The 24945-nt window shown below is 31.5% G+C and overlaps 3 protein-coding genes and 1 pseudogene across 4 annotated transcripts; 3 read left to right on the top strand and 1 right to left on the bottom strand.

Annotated features, from left to right (window-relative positions):
* Window positions 1-771: 771 nt before the first annotated feature.
* On the bottom strand, window positions 772-6395 carry LOC129884679 (probable pectinesterase/pectinesterase inhibitor 25). 2 transcript variants are annotated; one of them, XM_055958963.1, is made up of 3 exons: window positions 5654-6395; window positions 2126-2465; window positions 772-1833 (listed from the first exon to the last, which is right to left on the bottom strand). In XM_055958963.1, exons 1-3 carry the CDS (start codon window positions 6305-6307, stop codon window positions 1136-1138), a joined length of 1692 nt encoding a protein of 563 aa, XP_055814938.1. In that variant the 5' UTR covers window positions 6308-6395; the 3' UTR covers window positions 772-1135. The 2 variants fall into 2 exon arrangements, with proteins under 2 accessions (XP_055814938.1, XP_055814939.1); XM_055958964.1 differs by lacking the exon at window positions 5654-6395 and adding an exon at window positions 2587-2665.
* A 3565-nt stretch (window positions 6396-9960) lies between these two features.
* On the top strand, window positions 9961-11554 carry LOC129884677 (putative UDP-glucuronate:xylan alpha-glucuronosyltransferase 5; annotated as a pseudogene).
* A 2712-nt stretch (window positions 11555-14266) lies between these two features.
* On the top strand, window positions 14267-16758 carry LOC129884676 (putative UDP-glucuronate:xylan alpha-glucuronosyltransferase 4). The gene is made up of 2 exons (XM_055958962.1): window positions 14267-15260; window positions 15544-16758. The coding sequence occupies exons 1-2, from the start codon at window positions 14504-14506 to the stop codon at window positions 16458-16460; spliced, it is 1674 nt and encodes a 557-aa protein (XP_055814937.1). The 5' UTR covers window positions 14267-14503; the 3' UTR covers window positions 16461-16758.
* Window positions 16759-21019: 4261 nt separating this feature from the next.
* Window positions 21020-24527, top strand: LOC129883988 (putative UDP-glucuronate:xylan alpha-glucuronosyltransferase 4). Its single transcript, XM_055958378.1, has 2 exons — window positions 21020-21758; window positions 23599-24527. Exons 1-2 carry the CDS (start codon window positions 21020-21022, stop codon window positions 24525-24527), a joined length of 1668 nt encoding a protein of 555 aa, XP_055814353.1.
* Window positions 24528-24945: the final 418 nt, after the last annotated feature.

Here is a 24945-nt window from a genome sequence, read left to right as displayed (position 1 = left end):
TATATATTCTCTAGAAAAAATTGGAAGCCTTGAAAAATTTTACCATTGGCTTCTCGAGACGGCCTGATACCTTGGAAAATCTACTAACAAAATCATATCATGCTTTATGTTTCAAATTTTTGTATTATATTCCAGCATCGTCCAAATGATACTTTTTACGAGATTAGTTTTTATGCTTATTTCCTTTTCTTTAACTTTATAATATGTTCTTTTTTGTAGGTAATAATATATGTTTTCTTTTCATTTGTCTTGTATATTTCCTCCCTTTGATCCAAAAAAATTTCTTAAAGCCACAGTTTGGCAGGAAAAAATTAAACATAAGCCTTGATTGGATAATATTAGGCATTTGTTTAAAACTTTTCAAGAACAGACTTAATTAGCAACAAAAAAATTAAATTTCTTTTTGCAAATGCTGTTGTTTGAGCTGTTTTGTCAGATTTTCAAACTCATTTTTTCAAATCTTTTAAAAACTTTAAAGCATTGTTTTAATTTATGTAGTACGTACTTTCCTTTGTTGTCTATTTCAAATTGTTTTAATTTATGATTTTACTTTAAGCTTCTCATTTAATCTTTAATGAGAAGACCCATAGCCATACAAATATCTCTAACTTGTTTAGACCAAAACTCTACAAGTTTCAAAAGTTATTTTTAAATTCTTAAACTCTGTATACAATCAAACACCGTCACATAAATTAAGATAAAACTATTTTTTAAAACCAAAATAGCTCAAACAAACTTTGTCGTACATTTTCGTTTCACCCTCTTAAAATATTTCTTTTTACATATCTACATAGTATAATTTTTCAGCAAAGTGGTGTCAAGGGTAGCTCCGCGGTTGTACCTTGGTCGAATCTTGATAATTTTCTGAGACCATTGAATACATGGGCGTTTTCTTGGAGCATATACAAATACATTTCTTTTCTTTATCTAGTAGAACAAATGTGAAAAAATAACATGATGTAGAGACAACATCATGTTATAAAGAGTTGAAAAAGTTACATCAATTCCTTTACCCATCAACATGAGCAGAAGTGATCAGTGATACTGTGTATATATAGCTTGCATCTTCTTAGCACTAAGTTAGAGAATAAAATTGAAGAAAAGAATGTCACAGAAGTACACAAAACTATCTGATTTAATTTCCCACTAGTCCTTGAGAAAAAGGAACATTTGTGTAAGGCAACCAAGTATCTCCCATAGTGAAATTATAGACAGTAAAGTTCATTGCTTGTGAAGCATTCATTAAACTATAACCAGGCCATTGTACTCTCATTGTAGTATTAGCCCCTGGTCCATAATTCTCAAACTCCCCATAATAAAGGGTGTCCAGTCCATACGTTCCGTTCCACTCTAACCATCCAACAGGCGCTATCACGTCTCCTATATAGGACTGCATGATAACAGTCCTCGAGTAATTGTGCCAGGGTCGGCCAAGAAAACTCAACGTGAGATTTGGCTCCTGGGCCAAATCAGGGGCAGCTTGAATTGTGCAGTTCTGGATAGAAATGCCCGTGTTTTGGTTGGGATCGCTTCGACCTTGTGCTGTGAAGATATTCTTCTGGTCTGGCATTGGCTTCCTAGCAAAAAGATTGCAATTTTGGAAAATTGCAGCTGCATTGCCAAATATGAAGTCAACAGTACCATAGATATCGCATTCTCTGTAGAATTGCCTTAAAGAGTGCGTGTATAACGTGTCTTGATAGCCCTCAAAACGACATCTGTAGAACGTGGAAAGGTCTGCATTGTTCCTTAGAGCTACAGCTTGGTGCTTCCAGGGACCAGCTACGTTCTTGAATGTTATGTTCACGGCTACAAACCGCTCCCCTGAAACGGCTGCACATGAAAAAAAAAAAGATTGAGATAACTATAACTTACCTTTTGCTCAAATGTAGTAGTAACACTTGAATATAGAATTTCACCTGAGGAATTTGTTGTGATGATTTTACATTTACAAGGGTTGAAAAGTGGCTATTTGTGAATTTTACCCCAAAATGACCAGGAGAACTAGGTATAAATTTATTGAAGGAAATTAACCTTTTGTGGCTTAAAAAGTTGCAATTAATTACTACTAGCCAATTTATCCATCATGGGAATAGTGATGAGAAGGCATAGATAGTTTACTTACCAAAGGTTGCTGAATTGTATGTAGTCCAGCCGTCTATGACACTTCGATTTCCAGCAATCACAGTGTGATCAACTCCTTCTCCAATCAACATAATATTCTTCTTGTTCTTGGCCACGACAACATACTCCTCGTAGTATCCTTGCTTCGCGTAGATGAGAAAATATCCATCTTCAATCATTGAGTTATTAGGTGCAAATGCAATGGCTTCTCCTATCGATGTAAAGTTGCATCCACCGTAAGGGCTAACTGTTACAGTTTCCTTAATGTGTACTCCATTTTCTACCAACTCGTCAAGAATCTTTCCACCCCTTTGATGAGATCTCTCCAATGCTTGTTTAACCTGTTATCTACTGTAAGTTAGTTTTCTTTGAACCGATTAATGCTTAATATGAAAAATCAAAAGGTAGATGAAAAGATATGTAAATACGTAATTTGCCACAATTTATAGTACCATAACTTACCTTAATAATCTTTTTGAGTAGGTACTTTGATCTCTTATATATGTCATGACTTTGTAGTACTAGCACTAATAGTGATAGGGCTGATTTAATCATTTTGTTTAATTTTTCTTACATCAATAAATATTTGACAAGCAACTTTATTTATTTTTTCTCCAAAAAATGCACATAGAAGAGATTTGTTAAGCCATAAGAATAAGGTGAGGAAGACTTTATGACCTAGATTTTTTTCTTTTGGACCTTGACCATCCAAATTAAACAAGCCATGTGAGAAAGATAAACTTCTTTACCTTTGAAAGACAAAAAAAGAAAAGAAAGAAACACAAAAAGCACACTTCTTCTAATCAATTCCAAAGTTTGAGAATTTGATATTTGTTTTGATGATAACAATATATAGGTGGCACATCAACATCTAATAACCACTCACCTCTTTTCTTGCCTCTTAAAGATGCCTAGTTACTTAGTTTCATTTTTTTTTTTTTTTATATTTTGAATTTTAAAAACAAACTTCTCATTCATTTAAGAAAAAAGTTTGTAAGATGTGAGAAATGTATGTTAACAGGCCCACTAGAGGCAATTGGACTTCCCTGCACAAAATGTCGAATATATGAAGAAACGGCCTTTAGTCCTTGGGCAAATTGTCTTAGGAGGGCCCTGAATATGTAGTCTGACTCAGACAGTCCTCATGTAGAACTACAGTTAACTGATCACTTTTCGTTTCTAATTACTTCAAAAGAATCGTCATTGCTTTCAAATTCTAGAGGAGATTTACTTGTGGAATGCGAAACTCCATGATCGTGAATATTTCTCAATTACACAGTATTTTACTCCATAATCATTTAATTCAATAGTCCATTGTTTGAGTAGTTTTTGTCCCTTGCGTGATAATTCACAATATGTAATTTCCTTTTACACACTTACTGAGTTGTTTTTCTTGCTTTTATTATTTTAGATAAATTAGGTATTACACCATTGTAAAAATTAAATCTTACAGGATTTACATATTAATTATATTTTAAATAGTAATAAACTTATATTTTTAATATGATTGTTTTTCTTAAAGCATGTGGGAAGGAAGATGATTATGTCAGAGTTGCTTGCCTTTACCAATTGTTTTCCCCACATGCAGATTATAAGTAGCAAATTCTGAAAAAAAAGGAAGATGTAGGGACTATACTGGGACATATATTTATTTGTTTGGGATGCAATCGAATGAAGCTAAAGTAGGGACAACTGTATATTGACTTTGAAGTCATAACTGAAATTTATTTGCAGTCGCACACAAATAAATTTCCATCAAATGTTCTACTTTTTTTGGCGAGGATTTTAATTTCCAACAACTGTTAAGTCAAGAATTAGGCGCTATTTTTTCGTTTTTCTAGCTGGAATTCGGCAACTTAAACATGCCAGTAGTATAAGGGAAATAAATAAGCCAGACACTTTAGGGTGTGTTTGGTGCTAAGGAATTTTTTTAAATAAATAAGAAATTTTATAACTTTATTTTTTGGTATTTGTAAAGTCAACAAGAAATATTATAATATTTATGATATAATTTAGACAAACAATAAAAGTTGAGTCGGATAGGGATTGGTGGTGGTGTTGTGGGGGTTGAGGCTTGTGGGAGTGGGTCATGAGAAAAGAATGAAATATTACTTATGAAACTTACTATTTCTAGTCTTTTCCTCATTTTTAAATTTCATATATTTTTACAATCCTAAATGTTCTAATATGGTACCTGTAATTTTCATTTTTAACTAGGGGAATTACTATGTGTCAGGATTCACGAGGTTATCTCAGTCCAATCAATAGAAAAAGAGAAATATACAAAACTACCAGCTCTCATTTCTATCTAGTTGTTAGTAGAAAACAAGAGAGAGTGATCACTTATCCGTATTTGCTCTCCCAAACAAGATCTGCCAAACTTTTTTTTTTTTAATATAGAAAAGAGGGATATATACTTATATAACATCTAAATTACTTATATTAGTCTATAAATATCATATGAATATTTTAAAATTGATTAATGAAATATAAATTATTTATACTCTATCTATCCAACAATACTCGTCCACTATTGACTTTGCACAATTAGAACCCTTTGAATATAATAAATATAATATCTTGAAAAATATAATAGGGAAATGACTACTAATTAATGATAAGGATAAATTAGGAACTAAATTAAAATTATCTCTTGATTTTATAAATTAAACAAATATTATTGAACATTTATTTTTAGTATAACGGACAAGTAAAAATCTAATATTTTTTTTAATGAGGAGAGACCTTCTATTTGTGAGTGAAAGACAAAAGAGAGACAGTAGGTGTACAGTATTGTTCTCCCAAACAAGATCTACCAAGATACATATTCTAACTACTAAAATAATTTTTTTAATGTCTTCGTGATGTCCTTTCTCTTATGGCCAAGGTAACTATTTTGAGCTAGTTCTTGAAATAGGAGTAGTACAGGCAGCAGTACTCTTTCTAATAACGCAGCACTTTAAATTCGCACAGCGGAAAGTAATCTATCGATATTTCAATAATAGCGGGCGGTGGAACAATTAATGCGAAGGCAGTCAACTTGTAGCGAATAAATGCACACAAATTCTTTTTCATTTGGATATATGAGATGCAATCAATTATCTACACCATAAGAGTATCTTTTTCGATATATATCTTTAATTTAAGATTTAAAAATCTTTTTTAATTTCAAAAATTTATATCACGTTAAAACTTAACAATTCAATTAAAATGAAAGGAGTAACTTTCTACCTTCAATATAATGGAAGGAGGGAATGGTAATTATTTTTAATCTGACTTGATAATATTATTATTCGTGTACTACTCATTTAGTCTCTACTTATGTGATACGTATTTTTTTTTGTAAGAATCAATTCGAATAATCTTCAAAATTAAATTGTAATTTAATTAGATTAACTCAAAATTAATATATTCAAAACAATTTATGAAAAAAGATAATATTTTTTTATATAAATATAATTAAAAAACATATAGTAATATGGAAGAAAGTTGAGAGAAGAGAGTGTTATGTTCGATATGAGATAATTACCTTGGAAGCCATGAATCTCGAATGTCGTGCCCAATCTTCCTCCATCAATCCTCCCTGCTCCGCCAACAATCTACCGGTCTTTCTGGATTTCCTAACGCGTCCCAATGCATGCGCCACTAATCCAAGAGACACACTGTAGATTTCCGCGGCGTTGCTCACCGGCGCCAACAGTTGAGCCACCATACTGCTTCCAGCTTCTTTGAGTCCCTCATAACACGTCTGCTGATTCGTCACCACAGCACTAAGCAATGACTGGATTTTCTCCACTAAATCATCGGAGACATCAGCTCGTTTCAGCTCGGAGGAAATTGAATTTAAGTAATCGACAGTGAGTTCAGATAACTGGTGACAATCGCTCAATGCGTTAATCTCTTTAGTGTTTGCAAATAGCGATCTCTGTTTCTGTGTTGAGAGGAAATGCGCGATTAAATTGGATAATTTGGTGGCTTTTTTCTGGCATTGCTTGACGGAGAAGTTGGTGTAGTCATCATTTGGGTTAGAAGGAGAATGCTGAAATGCGGAGAGAAGGGAGCGACAAAGTTTTGGGTAAAGTGAGGATTTGCATGCGAGGGAAGGTGATTGATTTAATTGGCTGAAAACTGGAAGTGCTAAAGAAAAAAGAATGAGGGAAATTGTGAGGAAATGCTTCGGCATTTTTGTTTGCTATCACGTGGAACAAGGAAAGGGCAATGTGTTTTTGATCGATAATGGAATTTATAGCACAATATAGGTTCGTTCATCAAGTGGAATCATAGCTAGTACTCTCTAGGGTGTTTGACTAGCAAGAAATATAAGAAAGAAAAAAAAAATTATATTTCAAATAAGTTGTATATAAATGTGTGTCTATACTTATAGTATTAAGAGTAAAATATATATTTTAAAGTTAATTAAATATTTTTCAATTTGTTTGTATTATTTTTATTTTAATTTGTGTACATTGATAATGTCACTTTACCAATATCCTATTTGACATATTTAAAATCTCAATATTCAAAAGATATTTTGGTGCATTACATACATTTTTAGTTAAAAATTTTAAAGTTTTCTTTATTTTCTTTGAAATATTATTTTTTTAAAATTGATTAAAAAAAAAAGAATGTCTACTAGAACTGAAGGATGGTATAAAATGAGGTAAATGATGATAAATTGTAAATGCCTAACAATGAAAGTGATTCCCAAGCGGACGGCTGGAGCAGCCGGTAGTAACTACTCTTGTAACCACCGCCGGGTTTGTTCACTTGTAGGATGGACACTCATTTGCACAAAAATAGACCTTCCCCGTTGTTTCATTTAGGAGAAAGTGGTTGGCTAAATACAAAATTTAGGACCGTTTCGGCATTATGTTTTGAAATATGTGATTTGAAATTAGGTTTGATAGGAAGTGAAAATTTTATTTGAATATGTAATTTAAATTTGTTAAGTGATTTTCTTTTATATAAATATGAGACTCCAAAATTTGTAAGAAATTTTAAAATTTCTTCAATTTTTATACAATCATATAAATGAGCAAATCATAACCATATAAAATAAGGTATTGAAATAACCCACTAGGCCGAATTAATAAATCATATGTTTTTATGGTCCTTTTATAAATAAATAAATACTTGATTTTACATATTATTACAAACTTTCAAGTGCACATAACTTTACAGTGATTAAATTGGCGATAAATCAACACTAGTAGTAACTAGTTATTCTTTGATAAAATCCTCCATATAGTACATATAATTTTTTCACGTTGAGCATGTGTCTATTTTTTTTGTTGTTGTAAAATCTAAAATTATGAATTTTATTTTGTAAAATATAAATTTATGGGTCAAGTTTTATATTTAAAAGAAATTGAAATCACAATTCGAAATTTCAATTTCTACTTTTCTGAGAATTTAAAATTCATTGAAATCATGATTTAAAGTTAAAATTTTGTGCAGATTTCATAAACAAATGTTTGATTAAAATTATGCTTTCAAATTCTATGATCAAATGCCTACTTAAGTAATTCATAAATATTTTTGACATGTAAATTATTCTTTTACGGAGGTGAGTTTCAATAAATCATGTGTTAAGGAGTAAGATGAAATGATAGGATTAATTACCATTAATTTTGGAACTTCATTTTTTTCTTGAGAAGTAAAAAAAAATTATTCCATTGCAGGGACTTGAAGTTAAATCCCTGGGTGGAAGCAAGGTATTATAACCAACTAGGCTAGAACATATTATCCGAAGCTATAATCCTTTTAAATAATATTAATTCAAAATTACGAATACTATAAGAAGTATTTCCTCTATCTCAAAGTACTACTTGTGTTTTTTGTTTGTTTTCATGACATTAAAAAATCATTAATTTGGAGGGGGTGTTTGGCTATTTTACTGTTATTTATATCTTAAGACATGAGCTTTATCGTTGAATATTTGTTCTTTTATGTGCCACAACTGAGGCATTTGTAACCTTTGAGAAATTACAATAAGGATAAAATGAAAAAAAAGTTATATTTAATTTTTTTCTTGAACTTCAAAAATAACAAATATTTTTAGTAAGATCGAAAAGTATTTTGAAACGGAGGAGTACGAGAATTGCAAACATAAATGAACATCGATATTATAGTGCAATTGAAAATGAAAGAAAAGATATAGTAAACAAGAAAGAGAGTCGGAGAAGAAAAAAGGAGATGGGAAGCAGAAACGCGTATAACAGCAAGCAATTATTTATTTTTAATTTTTTGATTTTCTATTTAGCGTTCATTATTTGTATTGGAACCTGACTAAATTTGGATTCACGCAGTAAAATCCCACATTGGAAGCAAAATGTTTTCTAACAAAGATGATTCTGTACCTAGAAAAAATCAAACCCGAGACCTTTAATTAAAAATAAAAAAATACTTATACTCTACGTATTCGGTAACAGTGAGCAATCATGATATAATGTAACGGTGATGGGGACGTCAAACAAATAGAGTAAATGAGTCAATAAATGCATGCATATGCTGAGGACTTGACAGAAGAACATGTGAGGAAACCTAGATTATGGATCAGACGACATGGCACATGAACAAACAAAACCATCTAAATTTCAGCACCGAAACATGGCTTTGTGTGATTTCTTCCTTCTCTTGAGGACACACCATTCAAATGCACTATTTGGCAGTAACTTGATCGTCAGCTTCAGTTACATTATACTGTGCTAATTCAATTATTATCCTCATTATATATCACGATATTAATTAGGAGGCTTACCAAACTAAAGTAGTACGTATTGTCTTTGTTGTTATGCCATACCACAAGATTAGAGATAGCACTACTAACGAAACACTATTTACCCATTGAAATTTTCCACTTAAAAATATTCAGTGGTATTCCCACATAGATATTTTATTTGAATCAATGAGAAAAGAAAAAAAATCTGGTGGCTATTCTCAGTATTTCAATGCGGATCTATTTTCTATCATTCGTTTTTTAGAGAGCTGGTTCGGTAGGAATGAAACGGAAAAATCATATTTTATAATACAAATTTTCCATTCATTTGCGATGGAGAAACCTTTAATTCTAGTAGCGGAGAAACTAATCAATATATACATTTACTTTCCTTCCCCTTGCTATGTTAAATTTCATTTTAAAGGTTCAGAGAGGAATCGTGCATAACTTACATATGTATTCTTGTAGTCACTCTACCACACAAAAAATTACCATGAGTAAATGAAAAATATTAATGCATTCAATGACCTCGATCTTCACCATCAAATTGTTTGGAGAGTCGAAAATCATGTCCTAGATCTCTCTCTGGTCGCTTCTTTGCTTATTAGTGTACGTTGCCAGAATATGTACTATCCAATGCATCCAAATCCCGGGATAAATTTCAAACTAAGAACGTAACTTGGTACAAAAATTTCCAGATTCATGGGTAATAATTCCTTTGCCATAACTAGTTTATAATTTTACTTCATATTTCTTGCTTCAAAGTCAATAGTTGCCAATCTTCAGGTCAACCTTTGAGAAAGTTTATGTCAGGCATGCATACATGTCACAAGAAAAAAGAAAAACGAACCTACCTATCAAATATGAGATTAAAGCAACTTTGGTCCTCGAATTATTGTATTATATTATATCTTTATTATTCAACTGAGAAATAGAATCATTTTAACCCTTCAACTTGTCTCTTGATAAGAATAAACGTCCATTTAATTGCGGGTCCCAATGATCAAATAAAAGGCATCGTATAATTAATTATAATCTAGAATGTGAACGTGCGTCCATGCACTCCCTACCAAATGGTAAACTATTCCAATATAATCTTTGATTTAATTTTTCTCTTAACAATTTTTTTTTCTTTTATTTTCAAAAGTTAGATTTTATATAAATTTAGTAGAGATCACAAACCACAAAGACGCAAGAAAAACACAATGGCATCGAAGCCTACTCTGACTAAACCAAAATCCTTCACACTTTCTTTCATACTCTTCATATGCCTCCTCTACCTAACTTTAACTTGCAAATTAAGACCAAACAATCTCCCACCTTGGAAAACCACCTAATGTTAAGCCCATGCAATTTGTCAATAGTACTTGAACTCAATGGTTACAACTCTTGCAAGATACATCAAGGGAAAAAGACTCAAAAATGATCTTGTTAATTTTGTTGATGTCACGTTTTTCGACTACGTTGGATTGCACGGAGCAAAAATATGGATACGTTCGACGTGAAATTTCCTAAGATTTCAAATAAAATTAAGTGGAAAGACTTATTTCCAGAATGGATTGATGAAAACAAGATATCAGCTAAGCCTACGTGGTCAGAAATCCCAATGCCGATGTTCGATGAGTAGGTGGAGTTGGATGTGGTGGTTGCAAAGCTTCCATGTAAGCATGTAGGGATTGATGGTTCTAGGGATGTTTTTACGTTACAAGTGAACTTAGTGGTGGCTAACTTGTTGGTAAGGAGTGGTGGTTAGAATAAAAATCGTCGCCGTGTTTATCAGCGATTGTGGGCACATGTGGGAGATTTTCCGATGTGAAGACATGTTGTTGCATGAAGAGAATTTATGGCTTTATAAGCCTGACTTGAAAAAGTTGAAGCAAGAAAATTCTTATGTCAGTTGGTAGTTGTCAGCTTGCTCGTCCATTTTTAGATCAAGGTAAATTTGTTTTTATTTACTATGTTTTTGGGATAGTTATTAATATCTATCATTCGGTCATCTAGTTTACCAAACATGGCTGAGGTATATACACTCGGTTGTATGTGTTGTGTATATGAATGTATAGATATATTTATTATATGTATAAATATGTATATTCGTATAAAAAGGTACACTACCTATACCCTGTGTACATATTTTGTAAGCCAAATGACAAAGGTATTGGGCTGTACTTTTCTCTTTATTATTTTTCTTGTTATCTACTTAAATTCAAAAAGTACAGTACTAGGCAAAACACTATTCCACAATCCAAGAGAGGCTTATGTGACAGTTCATTCCTCAGAAGCCTATGTTTGTGAAGCAATTGCATTGGCACAAAGCATTATTCAAACTAACTCAACAAGAGATCTTGTCGTACTAGCAGATGACTCAATTTCTCCAAAATCCCTTCATGGTCTCATAGCAGCGGCTGGAAAATCAAGGAAATTAAAAGAATAAGAAGCCTACATGTTTATTAGAAGTAAAATTACCAAATAATGTTCCAATAGAATAAACCTAATGTAGCCCATAGATACAGAACTTCTATGGTCACTCTGCTTTTGTCAATTTTAATGAAATCCTCTATTTGCAAGAGATTTTATTAGGCCAGAAGACAATCTATCAATTATTTAGCTTTAGGTATGCCAAATTTAGCTCATGAAAGTATAACTGCTTCAAATAACAGTTGATCATAACCTGTAGTTTTATTTGTTCTTCTTTTAAAGAATTTTCGCATATAGCCACTCAAAAATAATTTAATTATGCTCCATAGTTATAGTTTGAGTAATTACATTTCGTAATTATAACTATAGCAGTGTTTGTATAATTCCCACAATATTTGTATAATTCGTTATACAATTTGCCGTTTTTGTATAGCGTTTGTATATTTCGCTATACAATTTGTGCACAGCGTTTGTATAATTTGCTATACAATTCGCAGTGTTTGTAAATTTCGATATACAAATTCGCGCACAATGTTTGTATAATCGCGCAAATCATTTGTATAATAGCGCACAATGTTTATATAATTATGCGAAATATACAAAACTCAAACTGTAATTATAGTTAGATGTTAGTGGTGAACCGTAATTAATTCAAAGTATAGTTATATTAGCTAATTAACTAGTATATGTTTGTCTATTCGCGTAATTTTTCCATTTTATTTTACCAAATCCATCTACCCGGCTTTCACTTTTTGTGATAGTGGAGATTTGACGTAGACCCCTACCTTATTTATTTATATCAAAAAAATACAGTGGAGGTGGAGACTAAAGTAACTAACTCTATCCTGATGGCTAAGATTATTGTAAACAAAGTGAGCCTACTAACATACAAAAGAGAAATTTTCATCGCCTGCTCTTCACAAAGGCTGTAGACATTCCACTGAATATAGCCCAATTTGCACTGCCAGTATTGCAGGATAGTTCTTTTCTATTCTGAGAGAAACTAATTTGAAATTATGGACAATATATAGTCCAATTTGCACTGCGCTATTGCAGAATAGTTCTTTTTTATTCTGCGAGAAATTAATTTGAAATCATGGACAATATATAGCCCAATTTGCACTGCTACAATTGCAGGATAGTTTTCAAGAATAGCCTCCCCTTATCGAAAAGAAGGGCCCGAAGGAGAGAGGACTGACCATCCTTCTATTCTGGGAGAAATTAATTTGAAATCATTGACAATAAGGGGGGAATTAAATTTCTTAATTTAACACAAGTAATTGTGGCTCGAAATTAAATTTGATTTTAAGTTAATAATTTATGTACTCGTCTTATTTTCTGTTTTTTTTGGAACACTATAGTGTTTGTTATTTTTTACTAAATACTTGACAAATATTTAGATCTGAGAAATCCACTATTAATCCATAATCTCACATTGTGAAAGTAACTTCCTACAAATTAGAGATGACCCTATTTCCGATCTTCAATTCTTTAATTAATTCATTCAAGAAAAAATTGTGAATTTATGATAATAATAGGAGTGCTTACCCATAAAAATGTTGTTAGACAAGATATTCAATTAAGCGGCAGTTTGAGAGCAATAATTATCATCTAATAAATCATTGTATTGAAAACCTACCTACTAAGAAAGTATGAGATTGAAGCAACTTTGGTCCTTGAATTATTGTGTTGTTCTTGTTTTAGTCCTTGTACTTAGGGGTGTTCACGGTTTGGATAAAAACCGATCCAAATCAAAAAATCAAATCAAATCAATCAAATAAATTGATTTTTTATTTGGTTTTGGTTTGGTTTTACATTTTTAAAAATCGATAATATTTGATTTGGTTTTGATTTCGTTCATAAGAACCGAAGAAATAATCGAACCGAACCAAAAATTATATACATATTTTTTATAATTATATATACATAATATATTATTTTTTATGTACACTTTTTATGCAAAAAATACAGCACAGTAATTTAAAACAATAAGATATAATCCATCTTTTATTTGCAAAACTATATCATTAGCTTATGCCTAAATCAATAATTTATGTTGTTTAGTGCATTGAATTAGCTAATAATATAAGAAGAAAATTAAACATAATTAAAGTTCTGGTATAAAATTATGAAATAAAAAATGGCACGATGACAATTTATTTTTTCTCTTTTGAATAAATTATTTCTTTAATTTTATTTTTGTGTATGGTTGGTTAATAACCGAATCGAACCAAATCAAAACCGATAACAACCAAACCAATGGATGTATGTTTTATTTGGTTTGATTTGGTTTTAATAATTTTAAAACCGATTAAATTGATTTTGTTTTGATTTTGACCAATGATCGACCCAACGGACCCGTAAACACCCCTACTTGTATTATTCAACAGAGAATTTTAACCTTCAACTGGTCCTTGAAACTATTGGAAGTTAAGTATTTAACTTAATCATTATTGTAAATATATATTTTAAAAAATAGAGAAGAATTAACTCGAGGTTCTTTACTAAGAATTAACATGTATCACATGTGTTTATTATACTAATTTTATCATGGTTAAGTCATAATTATGATTTAGTGTAAAAGCACATATTAAAGAAATGCATGTGTCATGCGTTCATTGGATTGATATAAACATCGTGTAGATAAATTTTATCAAATCCTTGTATAGTAGGAAACAATTCTTCTTGTAAAATCTCACCGGTAGCATCCCACAATTTGTGGTGAATTTGATTTTATTCTTTTCTCCACTACTCGAAAGCTAGAAAAGTTTTAAGATATTAAAATTGGATAACATGATTAGACTCATGTTGAATTAACGTAATTACTGAAAAGCTAAAATCATCATTTTTCTTTTAAATACTGAACCATTAAACTCTTTCTTACCTAATAAATACCAACCAAAAAAAATTCTATCCATCAAAAACCCAAAAAATAATCCATACTTGCCCCTTTATAAGAAATCAATGTGCATTAATTTACAAGGTCTCAACCAATGATGAATTAAATTTAAAAAGCATCATATTTGACTAGCTCATCAATTGTTTTATAAAATTTAGAATATGAACGTGCGTCCATGCACTCCCTACCAAATGCTAAACTCTTTTACTAATCTTGAATTTTTCTCTCCAAATTTTGTTCTATAAAAACTAAACGTTAGAAGTAATAAATATAAATTTAGCAAAGATCACAAACCTCAAAGTTGTGGTAGCCTTCCAAAAAAAAAAAAAAAACACTCACACACAATGGCATTCATAAAGCAAAAATCATACACACTCTCTCTCATATTTCTCTCCATATTTCTCCTCTACCTAACTTTAACTTGCAAATTAAGACCAAAAAATCGTGATATTCCAATCTCAAACCTAGAAAAACCAACTTTTAGACAAAATATTGTTATGCCTATGGAACATGTCACTAGTAGACCTCAATGGTTTCAACTTTTACAAGACGAAATCAAGGACCACAAAACACTTAAAATTGGCCTAGTCAACCTTGATGATGTCTCATTTTTTGACTACCTTGGATTGCACGGGGCAGAAAATATGGAGACGTTCGATGTGAAATTTCGTAAGGTTTCGAATAAAATTAAGTGGAAAGACTTATTTCCAGAATGGATTGATGAAAATGAGGTATCAGCTAAGCCTACGTGCCCAGAAATCCCAATGCCGGTGTTTGAGAAGTACGAGGAATTGGATGTGGTGGTTGCTAAGGTTCCATGTAAGCATGTAGGGGTTGATGGTTCTAGGGATGTTTTCAGGTTACAAGTGAACTTAGTGGTGGCTAACTTCTTGTTAAGGAGGGGTGGTTGGGATAAAAATCGGCCGGTTTACGCAGTGTTTATCGGCGATTGTGGGCCCATGTGGGAAGTTTTCCGATGTGAAGACATGTTGTTGCATGAAGAGAATTTGTGGGTTTATAAACCTGACTTGCAAAGGTTGAAACAAAAAATTCTTATGCCTGTTGGTAGTTGTCAGCTTGCTCGTCCATTTTCAGAACAAGGTAAATTTGCATTTTCTTTTTAATTTTCCTTGTTATCTACGACAACAACATACCCGGTGAATTAGTGACATTTTTTACTTGCCTCAAAAAAAATGCACTAATAAAATTTTTGTTAACAAAATCCTTTTACAACCATTTGGAATATTAATTGTAACTAAGTCTTTTCTTACCTGACACATTTTTGTCAAATCAATTAGTCTTTTCTATAAATGGCTACGGGCTACCTGATAGTAATATTTAAAATTACCTAATTAGTATATAATTTTGTTAAAATTACGTACAGAAGAAAAAACTTGGAAGAGTTATCCGGCATCAGGATCAGGACTGGACAAAAAGTTCCACAAGCCAAGAGAGGCATATGTGACAGTTGTACATTCCTCAGAAGCCTATGTTTGTGGAGCAATTGCATTAGCACAAAGCATTATCCAAACCAACTCTACAAGAGATCTTGTCCTCTTAGCAGATGACTCAATTTCACCAAAATCTCTTCATGGTCTCATAGCAGCAGGCTGGAAAATCAAGAAAATCAAAAGAATAAGAAGCCCACATGCCCCAAAAAACGCGTACAACGAATGGAATTACAGCAAGCTCCGGATATGGCAACTCATAGAATACGACAAAGTCCTATTCATCGATTCAGATTTCGTGGTTTTCAGGAACATCGATCAATTCTTTTCGTATCCAGAATTATCAGCCGCTGGAAACGATGGGTACATTTTCAATTCGGGCGTCATGATCATAGAACCATCAAAATGCAAGTTCCAAAATTTAATGAACAAAAGGTTTGAGGTAGGTTCATATAACGGGGGCGATCAAGGCTTTTTAAATGAAATGTTCGTGTGGTGGCATAGGTGGCCTACTAAGCTAAATACTCTCAAGATTTTTGTAAATACGAGTCATCGCAACCTTCCTGATGATTCGTACACTGTACATTATTTGGGATTGAAGCCATGGTTGTGTTACGAGGATTACGATTGCAATTGGGATAAAGTGGAATCTCAAATTTTTGCCAGTGATTCAGCGCATCAGAGGTGGTGGAAAGTGTACAAGAAAATGCCTATGGAACTTAGGGAATATTGTGCATTGACACCAGAAATGGATGCAAGGATAATTAAATGGAGGAGAAAAGCCAAGAAAGCTAATTTTTTAGATGGACATTGGAGGATTCAAGTGAAAGATCCAAGAAGACTTTCCTATTGATGATTATTTGATTGAGATTAATTCAATTCATGTATACTAACAATTTCCCTTTTTCTGATAAAGATTGTAGACATAAGCTTGCAACATTTTATTGTAACTAATTAGAAGTAAAACTATCAAAGAATGTACCAAGAATAATCCTTATTAGCCCATATATGCATAACACAGTAAAAACAAATCATATAAATTTACTATGATTATGTGATTTAATGAGATTAAAATACATGCTAATGAATCATGATTAAGTGCTAAAACTCTATGTGCAAACACATGACAAACATGTATTGGATTGGTGTAATTAACCACCTATATGGTCACTCTATTTTTGCCAATTTTTATGAATCCCCTGTTTGCAAGAGGTCTTATTTGTCTAAAAGGCGATCTAGCAATTTTTAGATTACCAGTGTCAAATCTAGCTCATAAAAGTATAATTAGTGCAAATAATTATTTGATCTCAAATTACAATTTTTATTCATCTCATTGATGAAACGATTTTATTTAGGGAAAATTATCCATTTATACATGTTATATTACCATATTTACTAATACTCCCAACTAGTTGGAAAAATATCAAAAATCCCTATTTTTTTTAACTCTCTCACTCTTTCACTGATACATCACTTTTACCTTATATCTTATATCAGTTACCTAAATTCACGCCTATTCTTCAGCCTCCTCGATGACAGTTTCTTTTTTTTTTCAATTTCAGTCCATCTATTACTCAATTTCAAGCATCTAAGTAAGGTATATGCAAGTTTTTCCTTTAATGGTATCTCACTTCATTCTCACCTTCTTCGATTTCCTCTGTTTTCTTCTGTAATTTTTTTGTACTCACATTGTTCACTGATACACATAAAATCCGCTCCATCTTTTAGTATTGCTCTCACTCAATTGAATAAAAATCAAGAAATTCGTGTTTCACCGAACGAGGTTAGATCCAAGCATCATAACGATCCATCAGTGATGGATAGCTCCGTGAGAAATTGAAGTCGAAATCTCAAGTTCAACATTCACCCAAAGAAGCCGACAAGAAGATTGAAAGGGTTTCAACACGCCCTAATCTCCCAAAGGTATGAGTTTCTATAAGTTTTTTTAATGTGATTTTTTATGAAGATTTACTGCTCCTGATACATATAATTTTATGTATCAAATTTGTATGTATCAAGATAACATTAGAATCTGATACATCCTGTTTATTTTTTTTTCTAAATGTTATTTTTCTAAAGTTTTACTGATTCCTGATACATATACTTTATGTATCAAATTCTTATCTATTTTCTGATACATCATGTTTTTGTATCAAATGCTCATATATCAGGATTTACTGCTTTTGATACATATTATTTATGTATCAGATTCTCATATATCAAGCTTACATGAGAATCTGATACATCATGTTTATATAATTTTTTTAAATGTCATTTTTCTAAAGTTTTACTGATTCCTGATACATCTACTTTATGTATCAGATTCTTATCTTTTTTTGATACATTATTTTTTTTGTATCGGATTCTCATTTATCAAACGTTAATGCTCATGATTCATCTTGTTTATGTATCAGAATCTCATGTATCAAGATATAATGCTTCTGATATATCATGTTTAAATACAAAAATTAAGTTGTATTTAATCAGTTTTCATGTCAATGCAGGGAATGAAGTACGTCATCAAGAAGATCCCCGACACTCCCTAAGATTCGGCACTGCATATACGACTAATTTTATTTATGATTTCAAATCATCAATAGGTGATGAAGCTATACAATTATTTCGACAAACCATATTTGGTCACTATCTAGATATGCCATAGTGTAATTTTCAAGGGCAAATCATCAAATGCCTCTTACTTCTTGAGGTCGAGCAAAAAAACAGAAAGGAATTGCATACCTCCTGGTCAAGGAGAACCGATGGACGTTGAGTAGTTTTTTTTTTTAATTTTACAGTAGTAGAATGTACAATTATGTTTTTGCACCAATAGTAAATATTTTTTTCTAGCTATTCAATAATTTAACAGACTTTAAAGTTTTTCTAATATTTATGTATCATATTTTGATTTATCAAACTTGAATGCTTCCGATACATCTACTTCATGTATCAAATTATAATGTATCAATATTTAATGATTCTGATACATCTATATTTATGTTTCAGAATCACATGCATCAATCTTTAAAGCTTCTGATACATATTATTTATGTATCAGATTGTAATGTATCAATATTTAATGATTTTGATACATCTACATTTATGTATCAGAATCACATGCATCAATCTTTACAACTTCTGATACATATTGTTTATGTATTATATTGTAATTGATTGATATTTAATAATTCTGATACATCTATATTTATGTTTCAGAATCTCGTGCATCAATCTTTACAGCTTTTGATACATATTGTTTGTGTATCAGATTGTAATTGATTGATATTTAATGATTCTGATACATCTATATTTATGTATCAGAATCTCATGCATCAATCTTTACAGCTCTTGATACATCTACAATCTATATCAATACAACATGTTATGTATCAACCATAATCCAGTTGAAAACTAATACAACAACCTTTAAAGTATCAACCATAATACGTCGAATGTTTATGTATCCGTTATTCTTATGTATCAGATTCAAAATTACTATCAATACCAAGTAACTTATAATAAATATAATTACCAACTATCCATGTATCAATTATTGATATTCAATTACTATTCTAGTTAATTGATATATGTATCAAAATCAACCCATAATGTAAAAAAAAACTATGTAGATGTAAGTACATGATCCAAATAGAATGTATCCTGGCATAACAAAACATCATTTCTCTTTGGGAATGAAATTATAACTCTTTCTGTTGTGGCCTTTATGGCCACAACGACTACAAGAATTTGTGCTCGTTCTTATCTTCTCACTAAAGTACTTTTTTCTTTCTTTCTTTGGTTTTCCTGCATCCTTTTGTATCTGCTCTTCAACACTGCAATTGCGTGTGAACATGGTATCTCGTCTAGTTGAAACCTGCCACAATTGCATGTTTTTCTTTCAAGACACACAATGTATCTTATACCTGACTCATAAACAGAATAAAGATATTCTGATGAAGCAACAACCTGCAGTAAATAATTATCACAGATATGTATCAGCAATGATGTATCAAATACAGAAATAATGTATCAGAACTGATATATCAGGTAATACAGATAACAGGAAATACAGAAGTGATGTATCCTATAGCTATGTATCAAGCAACTATGTATCAAGTAGATAACTACTTAAAAAAAATAACTGGTGTGTACCTCATTCTCGAACACTTCATTGTGTTTGATACTAGGATATCTTCGAATTTTCTACCCAAAGTATGTTTTGTATAAGTTGCTATTTCCCTATTTTTGCAGTTCCAAGCACCAAACACACCCTTTTTTGTTAGAACTTATGCTCTATTTTTGAATTTTCTTTCATAGTCAGATCTGTTTCTTTTTTTAAAGAATTTTTTTGCCTTAATTAGCATGGTAATTGATTGAAACAATCAATCATAGCTTGACTTACGTTACTACCCATAAATAACCCAACAACATTAATTATTTTACACCCAAAAACTGATGTATTAGCACAACAAGTAATGTATCAGAAATTGAAAAAAAAAAAAGAGAAATCGCGTAATTTCATAAAAATGAGGGATACATCATAATTAGGCCTTTTCAATATGTGATTTAGGTAAAATTTAATTTTATATATACAATTAATCTGAATGATTTTTAGTCATATCATCTCTTTTGATTTTTACTTTTCCGCTTGAACAGGTTGAGTTGAACATACATTCATTGGTGGATCATTTCATGTGTAACTCAAACTAGATAATGTAGAAGTTAGATAAATTTAGATTGCATATGTAGTTCAAATTGAACCATAAGAGAATTTATCAATACATGAAAAAATATGTTTTATTTTTAGCTTTGTTTGTCTGAAATAGTCACGATAAATGATAAATAAAGAACATTTTTATTTGTTTGATTTGAGAAAAAAAATATGATTTTATTATATAATAAAGATTATAAAATAATATATCAAAAACAAGATAGAGACTAATTTATGATTCAAATTTGAATTCACTTGCAAACTTCTATTTGATTGCAAGCTCATCCAATTACAAGCTTATATAGAAAAAATTGTAATAAACATCCGTAATATGAGATATTTATAACAAATTTAGATAGATTGAGTTATGGTACATACTTAAAATCCCGAATTAATTAGCCCATTTTGACCCAAAAATATTGAACGGGTTATAGTTCAACCCATTTCTTCATTCAATCGCCGGTCCAAATACTCTTTAATATCCCTAATATTTAGAAAGTACGACTGATACATCCTTGTATGGTTTGGATTTTAAAAGTCGAACAAACAAAGTTCGCTGCATTTTACTATATTTTTGTTGAGTGCAAATAAATTTTCTTTCTATTAAATTTCTTACCTTTTTAAGAGAAAATATTCAATTACAAATACACCTCACATCTTCAAACCAAAATAAAAAAAAACTATTATTTTTTTTTGGATAAAAAATGGGTTCTAAGCTTTCTCACACCAAACTAAAGCTTATCACCATTTCAACAATCTCCTTTTTCATGGCCTTCATTTACCTTAGTATATCACACAGCCCTAAAGGCCATGAAACCTTAATATTCCACACCTTACAAGATCACAAACAACCAACACATATCTTCCCTAGACTTGTCATCAAACCTAAGTGGTACAAATATCTCGAATACGAAACAAAAAATACAAAATTCAAAATTGGACTAGTCAACGTGCACGAAACACTTATTGAAGTCAAAGATCTACACGACGAAGAAGTTGAGCTAGTCAACGTTCATTTTCGTCGTGTCAACAAAAGTGTTATGTGGAAAGACTTATTCCCTGAATGGATCAATGAGAAGGTGCCTCAAAAATCATTGCAGTGTCCTGAAATTCCAATGCCTGAGCTCGAAGATTATGTCGATTTGGACGTTGTTTTGACTAGGGTTCCTTGTGAAAATGCTACCAATGTGTTTAGGTTACAAGTGAACCTAGTTGTGGCTAATCTTTTGGTGAAAAATGGATTGGATAGTAACGATGTTTATCGCGAAATTTACGTTGTTTTCATCGGACCTTGTAGTCCTATGATTGAGATTTTCAGGTGTGATGATCAAATATGGCATGAAGGAAATGTATGGATTTACAAACCTGATTTGAGAAGACTCAAACAGAAAATTCTCATGCCAGTTGGATCTTGCCAACTTGCCAGTCCATTTGCTGAACAAGGTATGTTAATCTTTTTCTTTCTTTTTTGAGTTTTAACTTATATATACCCAGTGGCGGAGCTGGGACACAACGGGTTCATCTGAACATCCTTTGCTGAAAAATTATATACTATAAGATTAAAATTATTTGTGTGCACATATGGTTAAATTCCCTGGACATCTTCGTGTGTTTATCTTAATATATTTAAGATCCTTATTAAAAATACTTGCTCTGCCATTTTAAAAATTTACTTCAAAATATCTGTTTGACCATAGATTTTGAATCAAATTATGAAAATCAGTCTTCAAAAAAAAATTCAAGATCCAAAAATTCGTTCAAACTAGTTTTTGAAATTTTGGGACTTCCACTCATAAAACTTCAATATTTTCTACGAGCAAAATGTTTGTCCTAATACAACTTCAAAAACTTAAATTTTTAAGTTCAACTTCAAAATCTACAGTCAAACGGGAGCTAAGTAACCTTAGAATTGAGATTTTACGTGCTATACCAAGCAAATATAATCTGATAGTGTAAAACAAAATTACACGATGGTGAATATTAGTTTAAAATAAAATAAAATGAGGTAATCTATGGTTCAAAATATTCATTTTCTAGAATGGTTATATGTTACGCGTAACGTGTTATATCTTCTATTTTTTAGATAAATTAGGAGCAAATATAGCAACTTCAAGATCTCAGGAAAAGGGAAATAATTGAAGCATCAGATTCTTGTACTTTGAATTTCTTTTTGTTATGTATATGGCATCATAGTTAATATTCTGAAACAATTGACCATGTGAATTGTTTGAGGATATATGTGTTGGCTAAGCATTGAACAAATCCACTAACTTACTTGATAGATAAAATTGCCAGATATAGAAATGAATTTTCTATCATTAATCCTGCATTTAGAAGACAATATTAAGTGGAACAATTTGGAGTATTTTTCAAGGGATATTAGCTAAAGTACATTATTAATGTACTTGGACACCCACTCAACTGTCTATAAATAGCAATCTGAATATAGGTGCTTCGAATCTATAATAAGATGGAAATCAGTCAATGAGAGTAAACCAACTTATCAAAGGACTAAATTAAATAAAATCAAATTTAATCCAATTATTCTCCAAATAATAATAATTAGTACATCTCTCCATCTCCGTGAAGAGTGTAATCCAATAATTTACCATATCAGAAAAGAAAAAGGTCCAGAAAGAAAGGGTAAAATATGGATGCAAGTGGGGTCAAAATTTCATGATCATCCATATTCTTTAAGGCCATTTTTGTACATCACATGTATAAGTACTTCATCCCTCTCAATTATGTGATATAATTTTATTTTTTAATCTATCCCAAAAAGAATGTATAGTTTGTTATTTAGAAATAATTACTTTAAACTTTTTAGTTTACCTACAGTGAGATGATTTTTAATCACAAAATATTTACTGACTTATTTTAGATCACAAATTTTAAACGTATTTCTTTCTTTCTTAAATTTTGCGGTCAGTCAATACCGCCACATATTTTGGTATGGAGGGAAACATTTCGTTTACTTTTTCTCTTTTATTTGTTTCCCATCTAGTATCTGATATCCGCATTGGAGATCCGACTAATTTGAATTCATGTCGCGTAAAACCCATTTAAGGGGAGGTGCTCCTAATAGAAACTTTTTTCTACCCGGGGATTGAACCTCAAACCTCTAATTAAGTATGGAGGAATCCTATCTATCCCACCACATCCCTTATTAGTTACTTTTTTTCATATCCAAAACTCAACCGAAGGCCTGGTTTTTCTCTTTTGCTATGTTCATTTTTAAGGATTACACCTCATTCATTGTGTTTACCTTGGTTGAAACTAATAGGTCGAGAAGTATGGAGAAAATATGGCTCATCATCCACAAATAACAAAATTGCCGACAAGCCAAGAGAGGCATATGTGACTGTTCTTCACTCCTCAGAATCATATGTTTGTGGAGCAATATCTTTAGCTCAAAGCATCATTCTATCCAACTCAACGAAAGACCTAATTCTTCTTGTAGACAACTCAATATCACAAGAAACCCTACATAGTCTCAAACTAGCAGGATGGAAGATCAAAATAATAGAAAGAATAAGAAACCCTCATGCAAAAAGAGGCACCTACAATGAATGGAACTACAGCAAGCTCCGAATATGGCAACTAACAGAATATGACAAGCTCATCTTCGTAGACGCGGACTTCCTCTTCTTCAAGAATCTTGATAATTTCTTCGTGTTCCCACAGCTATCGGCTGCTGGTAACTGTAGGCATGTTTTCAACTCAGGGATCATGATAATCGAGCCATCAGAGTGTACTTTCAAAACCCTAATGGAGAAAACCCTATCTGTTGTTTCTTACAATGGAGGTGATCAAGGGTTTTTGAATGAGGTCTTTTCTTGGTGGCATAGGTGGCCTGCTAAACTGAATTTTTTGAAGAATTTCCAGACAGATGAACGTCGAAAATATGAATATCCCAAGGATGCATATGCGATGCATTACTTAGGATTAAAGCCGTGGATGTGTTACAAAGATTATGACTGCAATTGGGATGTTTTGGAATATAGGGATTTTCCAAATGATTTAATTCATGCAAAGTGGTGGCAGGTTTATGATTTAATGCCAAAGGAGCTTCAGAAATATTGTGATTTGACTCCAGAGATGGATGCAAGGATAAGATTGGAGAGACAAAAGGCTAAAATTGCAAATTTTTCGGATGGCCATTGGAAAATCCAAGTGAAGGATCCAAGAAGACTTTCAGATTCCGACATTTGATTAAAATTATTATTTCCTTCTTTCTTTTTTTCTATCTTCAAAAGTATTTCTTTGTTGCTTCTTGTATTAGTATTATTATTTTTTCGCTCGATCTGTTACTATGAAATACTAGGAAATGAGATTAAACCTTAAAATTCTCGAAAACTCAGGTTAATGAAATGCAATATTTTGCTTTACTACGGAACTTGCTGCTAAACGTACTTTTATATGAAACACCAATAGATCAAAGGAAAAAGAAATTATATCATGTGCACATAATATGTTGAGCATGTGTAGAAATTGAGTCCTCTTTAGACAATCAAGGTCCAGACCAGTTCCATCTTTTGGTATTAAGCACAAGTTGTACTTTAACAAAGTGTCCATATAGACACCCTAGTACATATTATGCTTAACCTAGGATATTAAATGTCAAAAAATG

The sequence above is a fragment of the Solanum dulcamara genome, chromosome 4 (genome assembly GCF_947179165.1).
Source record: "Solanum dulcamara chromosome 4, daSolDulc1.2, whole genome shotgun sequence".
Classification (NCBI taxonomy): Eukaryota; Viridiplantae; Streptophyta; class Magnoliopsida; order Solanales; family Solanaceae; genus Solanum; species Solanum dulcamara.
Note: the sequence above shows the minus strand (reverse complement) of the source record. Positions and strands in the feature narration are given on the sequence as shown.

Excerpts from the sequence above, each read along its gene's own strand:
- LOC129883988 (XM_055958378.1), top strand. The coding sequence starts at position 21,020 with ATGGGTTCTAAGCTTTCTCACACCAAACTAAAGCTTATCACCATTTCA. Across the intron at positions 21,759-23,598 it reads CAGTCCATTTGCTGAACAAG|GTCGAGAAGTATGGAGAAAA; the intron begins GTATGTTAATCT and ends TGAAACTAATAG.
- LOC129884679 (XM_055958963.1), bottom strand. The coding sequence starts at position 6,307 with ATGCCGAAGCATTTCCTCACAATTTCCCTCATTCTTTTTTCTTTAGCA. Across the intron at positions 2,466-5,653 it reads CGAGATTCATGGCTTCCAAG|GTTAAACAAGCATTGGAGAG; the intron begins GTAATTATCTCA and ends AGTAGATAACAG. Across the intron at positions 1,834-2,125 it reads ATACAATTCAGCAACCTTTG|CCGTTTCAGGGGAGCGGTTT; the intron begins GTAAGTAAACTA and ends TTTCATGTGCAG.
- LOC129884676 (XM_055958962.1), top strand. The coding sequence starts at position 14,504 with ATGGCATTCATAAAGCAAAAATCATACACACTCTCTCTCATATTTCTC. Across the intron at positions 15,261-15,543 it reads TCGTCCATTTTCAGAACAAG|AAGAAAAAACTTGGAAGAGT; the intron begins GTAAATTTGCAT and ends AATTACGTACAG.